General features: G+C 54.8%; 1 protein-coding gene across 1 annotated transcript in view; it reads left to right on the top strand.

The window, feature by feature from the left end:
- Window positions 1-6,000, top strand: part of TMCC2 (transmembrane and coiled-coil domain family 2) — a 39,974-nt gene that overhangs the window by 13,105 nt on the left and 20,869 nt on the right. Inside the window, 2 exon segments of the mRNA XM_077771989.1 lie at window positions 1-149; window positions 5,196-5,202. The exon segment at window positions 1-149 is cut by the window's left edge and continues 22 nt beyond it. Coding sequence (XP_077628115.1) covers window positions 1-149; window positions 5,196-5,202 — 156 coding nt within the window.

Here is a 6,000-nt window from a genome sequence, read left to right as displayed (position 1 = left end):
CGCAAGGCCCCCCAGGACAGCAGCCTGGCCGCCATCCTGCACCAGCACCAGTGCCGCCCCCGTTCCTCTTCCACCACCGACACGGCCCTGCTGCTGGCCGACGGCGGAAACGTGTACCTGCTGGCCGAGGAGGCCGANCCATCGGCAGGGTTTCAAGAATCAGAGGTAGGACCAAGCCAGACTCAAGAGATGATCCCCAAAGGGCTCATTTCTCTGGGTTTCAGGGTTTTTAAAAAATTACATTTTGCTCAGGCTGATATTAATTCTGGCTTCTTCGCCTTAGACATGCTGTCGAGGAGCAGTACGTGCCATTGGTTCAGAGCACGGGCTGGCACCAGCCCTGGCTCTGCCACTGACGAGCTGTGTCCGTCACTTTGCCTCTGTGTACCTCAGTTTCCCCAGTGGAAAACGTGGATAATAACTATAGAGTTGTTGGGACGCCTGGATGGCCCAGTCAGTTAGGCATCTGACTTCGGCTCAGGTCATGATCTCACCCTTCATGGGTTCGAGCCCCGCTTTGGGCTCTGTGCTGACAGCTCAGAGCATGGAGCCTGCTTTAGATCCTGTGTCTCCCTCTCTCTCTCTCTGTCCTTCCCCAGCTCGTACTGTCTCTCAAAAAATGAATAAATGATTAAAAAAAATAACAGTAGAGTTGCTATAGGTTTGAATGAGTTCACATATGTATAAATGTTTGGAATGGAGCCTGTCACAGTATTGTTTTTGTTATTATACCAACCAAAGAGATAGGAGAGGAATCCATGAAGGGTAAGGAGAAAATTTAGTTTGGTGCTTCCTAAATTTGTCTTCACTCCTTTGTTCATGTAACGACTACTTATTGGGCACTTGTTAAGTGCTATAAGGATGAACAAACTTCACGAGCTTACTGAATAGAGGGGATGCAGACGGGCAAATGGACAGAATAAGGCGATAAGGCTGTGATAGAAGCTGGGGGTGCTCTGGGAGCAGGGGGAGGGAATCGGAGTTGGTAAAGACCTTCTGGAGGAAGCCATTGAGTCTTGAAAGAGTATAATTTAGGCCAGGAAAGAACTAGGGGAATGGGAAGGGGAAGGAGGGAGAAGCATGTACAGGAGCCCATGAGCTGGTGCAGGGGGGCTACTCGGGTTCACCGTGGTCACAGCATCCAGCTCTGTTGGGGACCGACGGGTGGGCAGATGCCAGATCACAAAGGTGGTGTGCAGCTGTCCACGGGTGTTAGGCAGGAAACTGGAGAGAAGTGGTCCCTCTGGATCTCCGTGTAGACAATAGACCGGGAAGGGAGTTAGGAGCAGAGTCAAGGAGACCATTTTTGGAGCTACTTCAGGATCTAGGCTTCAGCAGTGAGGATGGAAAGGAAGAGACAAATCTGGAAGACCTTTGGGATCAGTAGTGCCAGGTGAGAAAGTGGATAGGAAGACAAAGGGAAGAAGTAGAGCATGATTCCAGGGTTTCTGGCTTACCGCCCTGATGGGTGGGGCATCCTGTAGTTGAGGACCCTGCAAGTAGGAGCAGGTTCAGGAAGGAAAGTGATGAGTTCACTTCCGGACACGTTGAGTCGCAGGTGTCTTTGGGAGCTGTCCGACTAAAGAGCTCCAGCAGGCAGCCAGGTTCACGGGGGAGAGGTCTGGCCCTGGGCAGGCACTCTGAGAGTCAGCACTGACCTTGAAATCGTGGGTTTGGAAGAGACCCTGAAGGGCATGCGTCGAGTGAGCACGAGGCCGAGGACAGATGTGACATATAAGGGACAGAACAGCCAGGGATGGAGTCGCCGTGGAGAGAGAGGATCCTGAAGCAAAAGGAGGAGGGAGTTTGCAGGAGGAGGGAGTAGTCAACAGAGTGACACGGGGCAGGAGTGACAGGTCCCATCTGGGTGTGGAAGTGTATGCAGGCAGCACAGGCGATGGGGGTCATTGGTAACCAACAAAAAACCCGTTTCGGTGGATTGAGGAGCTGGTGGAAGTGGGGGCAGCACGTGTTTCCCGTCTGGGGAGACAGGCCAGCAGATGCTGAGTTGAGGCACTTTGGGTTTTATTGGTTTCTTAAAGATGGGTGGGGAGAGTTGTGGGTCACCTAGGGCCTTCTTGGCCAGGAAAAGGGCTTCTGGCCTTTTCCCCAAGTGAGATGGGAAGTCATTAGAAGGTTTTTGTACAGATGAGCAATACCTTTTAAGAAGGTCACTCTGGCCGCTGGGTGGGGAATAGGCTGCGAGCCGGGGTATAAACACGGAGCCCTGCTAGGAAGCTGTTGAAATATTCCAGGCACGGGGTGGTGGTGCCTTGCAGCTGGGTGGGAGTGGTAGGGGTGGGGAGAAGTGACTGGATTCTAGATCTGCTTCAGAGAGCCAGCCACATCCATCTCTGATGGATACGGGACAGAAAGGGAAGCAGGCAGAGGTGGCACGCGGCTTTTAGCCTGGCAGCTGGAAAGACGAAATTGCCATTCACTGAGTTGGGAAAGACTACAAATGGAACGGATAGATATCTGGCAGGGGCTATGGGTGGGGGAGGGGGTGCAGAAAACAGAACTAGGTTTGGGGCCTGTTATGTTTGAGACGGCTCTTAAACATCCACATGGAAATGCCAAAGAAGCAGTCAGATGTATGAGTCTGGAGACCCGGGGAGAGATCCAGGCTAGAGCCTATACTGTTGGGTGTTGTCGGTGTATAGATAGGATTTCAAATGATGGCACTGGACCATTTGCAAGCCTAGTTTCAGCTGTGGAGAGTGTGTTCCAAGAGCGAGATCTGTGTATGTTGGCTGAAAGGGCTTGTGGAGTGGAGACCCGAGAGGGGCCACTTACCAGGCCGTGGCAAACAGGTGCACCGCGTGCAGCCACGGCCAGGCCCACCTCTCAGGGCCGAGTCAGTGAAGACGCTTGAACCCTAAAATTAGACCCACCCTGTTAGGCGAGGGTCCCTAGTACCACAGCTACATTCCGAACCTCGAATTCTCTGGCTGCCTGAGCGGGTGGGCAGCGGGAACCGTGAGAAGCTGGTGAAGGGTTGCCGATGTTTGCTGTCCGCAAATGCAGGGGGGCCTGGGGGCGTGGGGGCGGGCGTATCAGCCAGGGAGCATCTCCCCAGGCTTCTGCACACAGCTTGTGCTTGGCCTTCACACGCCCCCAAGAAAGCTGGGGTTCTCCTCTTGCTGCCGGTGGAAGACTGGGGCCGGCCGCTCCTGGGCTAGCTGCCAGGCAGGACGGTTCCCTGTGGGACATGATTGCTCCTGTGACTCTCTTATATCCTTAGTTAGACCCTCCAGCTTTCCCAGACTCCGTCATACGTATCGCTCAGTTAATCTGAACAACATCCTGGTGAAGTAGCCAGAGCGGGGCCTCTTATCTCCATTTCCCAGATGAATAGACTGAGTCCTAGAGGAATCAAGAGACTGCTTGCCTGAGGACAGCCAGCTACGTCATGGCAGAGAGGAGACTAGAGCCCGCATTCAAGCGTGTTCACGAGACCAAGCAGATATGAAGTCACTAAAAGCACCGGGGATCATGTGATGCAATAGCCATAGAGAGTGGGTTTGCCTTGGCCCAAGAGGGTGACTTTTTTGCTCGGTTGCCATTCCCCCTTCAGTGATACACCTTTCCAGCCCTGTAGCTCTTCCTCCCGAGATAAGCCAGGCCCCGGGAGCTCCTGAGGGGACGGGGGTCTTCCAGCCACCCCCACTCTGTCAGCTGACTCCCCAGACCCAGAGGCCATTGGTCGGGGTGAGGCGCTGCGGTGGTTCCACCCCAGTCTGGGCATGAATAGAAGGCATTCTTCTCTCTAGTAAACACTGCGCCACATGCTCTCTGCAAGCTCCCTGGTGATTACTAGCATCTATTTTTAATTCATAAGCCTCCCCCACTACCCACACCCCTTGCCATTGTTTGGAACTCACCAGCTGGCTTTCGGACCAGAGCAGCCCTGGCGGGGATTGAGTTACTGGAACAGCCTGGAGGTAGCTATCATTCCTCAGCTGTCATGGAGAGGCTCGCCCAGCCCCCGCCCAAAGAGAGCAGGGGACCCAGAGCCTCAAGGACAGCAGGGGGGGTGCAGCAGACGAACCGATAGGGTCTCACGGTCCTGGGAGGCAGCTCAGTCTTGGTGACATCGTGGGCTGCCATTTGTTCCGTCCAGTTAGTTGTTTTCGACATTGTGCCTTAAATGATTTCCCCTTAAAAACAAAATCCAGCGCGCCTGGGTGGCTCAGTGGGTTAAGCATTGGACTCTTGATTTCGGCTCAGGTCATGATCTCATGGTTTGTGAAATCAAGCCCCACGTCAGGTTCTGCACTGACAGTATGAAGCCTGCTTGGAATTCTCTCTCTCCTGCTCTCCCTGCCCCTCCCCTGCTTATGCACACGTGTGCTCTCTCTCTCTCAAAAATAAATAAAGGAGCTTTTTTTTTTTTTTAACCAAAAACAAATGCCCATCTCCACCCTGCCGTCCTGCTTTCTACAATTTGTGTGGCATTGAACAAGTTAGCTACTCTCTGCCTGACATCTATAAAGCAGAAAAAAAATTGTCATCATTTCTTGGGGGCACTGATGGGTGCACAGAGAATGCAGGTGACATCTGGGTTTCCCCATCTGTGTGTAATGTGGCCTTAACCTCTGGGAAACTCGAGGCCCGGGGGCTGCGGCGGGAACCGCTGGTTATGTGTGCANTTGCTGAGCAGCAGCAGGAGAAACCTAGTAACTCTTCGCGTCCTGCCTTTGTTTCCGGTTCCCAGCGGTTCAGCAAGCAGATTAGCCCCTGCAGGGATCAGGGGCGAGTGTCCCCTTTTTCTCATTTGTTCCACATCTGGTTGGCTCAGTGCTGCCCTCCTGGTCTTACTCAAAACTTTTCCTAAGCTGTCGCCACATTCCTCTCCTGCCTTCCAGGCCTGTGCAAGGTGCTCCCAGCTGGAGGGTCTCGGCAGGGGGCTAGTGCAGGCGCACTGGGGTGATGGCCAGCCCTGCCAGGCGGGCTCTTGACCTTGCTCTGGCTGCCCTCCGCCCTCTGTGTGGTGCAGTTGGTGGCCTCTGAGGACAAGGAGCCTAGAGCTTGCGGGGCGGGTTTGGGGTGGTGTCCAGAGCCTTCGGAGACTGGCATGGAGGTGCCCGGGGGCAGGGCCATTCCCGACAGGCCAGCCTGCTGCCCCCGCTGCACTAGGGCAGGCAGCGTGGGTGAGAGGGCCGGGTGCCCAGGGTGAGGTGCAGAGAGTGGAGAGATCGTGTCGTGCCTGGATGCTTCCTGGGGCCTCAAGGGATCTTATCTCCAGGCTCCAGGCAGGGAAATCCGGGGTGTTCAGCTCATCACCTGACCTAGAGCAGACTCTGGACACCCTGTTCTTCAGTACACCTGCCCCACCGGACTTACTCGACAACACGATTTTTTCTTCTCTGTCCTGGCATAAATAAGCACCCCTGTTTACTTCCAGGGATGGCAAGTGAGGGGCCACCCTTAGCCCTGGGCTCTTGCCAAGAAGACGAATCTTGGCAGGAGCCAAAGGAGCCTGGTTTGTTTATGTCTGAGATCCTGCTGGGTCAGAGGCGGGTGGGGCTGCTCTGCTGAGAGAGGGTTTCAAACCGCGGCCCCTCAGCAGCTGGGGGAGGCCAGACCGGGTGTCCGTGGGGCCTCCTCATATGTCTGAGCTTATAGGCCAGGCTACATGAGAGGCCGAAGGGGCCCTGCTCTAGGGTCCAGTTGGGTCCCTCAGTCTGTGCACACACACATCCACCTTCAGAGCCACGTGACACGCTGCCTGTTCAGTCATTCACAAACACACTTGAGCCTGTGCCAGCCCGAACTCATACCCAGTTGCTGGGGAGGACAGCTGTGTTTCTGTTTCCCTCCAACATCCATCTCATCCCCTCTTCCCTTCTCTTTGCTCTGCATGCAAAGAGTGGTCCTTAGGCGTAGGGAGACCAGAAGCAGCCAGCCCAGCGGCCTCAGAAGAGATGGCTAAGGCCATGCTGTGTGCCACGCCAAGACAGGGCAGCTTGGTGATTGGTCATGAACCTCTGTTTCCTA

Source organism: Crocuta crocuta, unplaced genomic scaffold (genome assembly GCF_008692635.1).
Source record: "Crocuta crocuta isolate KB4526 unplaced genomic scaffold, BGI_CrCroc_1.0 scaffold318, whole genome shotgun sequence".
In the NCBI taxonomy this organism is placed as follows: Eukaryota; Metazoa; Chordata; class Mammalia; order Carnivora; family Hyaenidae; genus Crocuta; species Crocuta crocuta.
The sequence above is the reverse complement of the archived record's forward strand: the minus strand, read 5'-3'. Positions and strand labels throughout refer to the sequence as shown.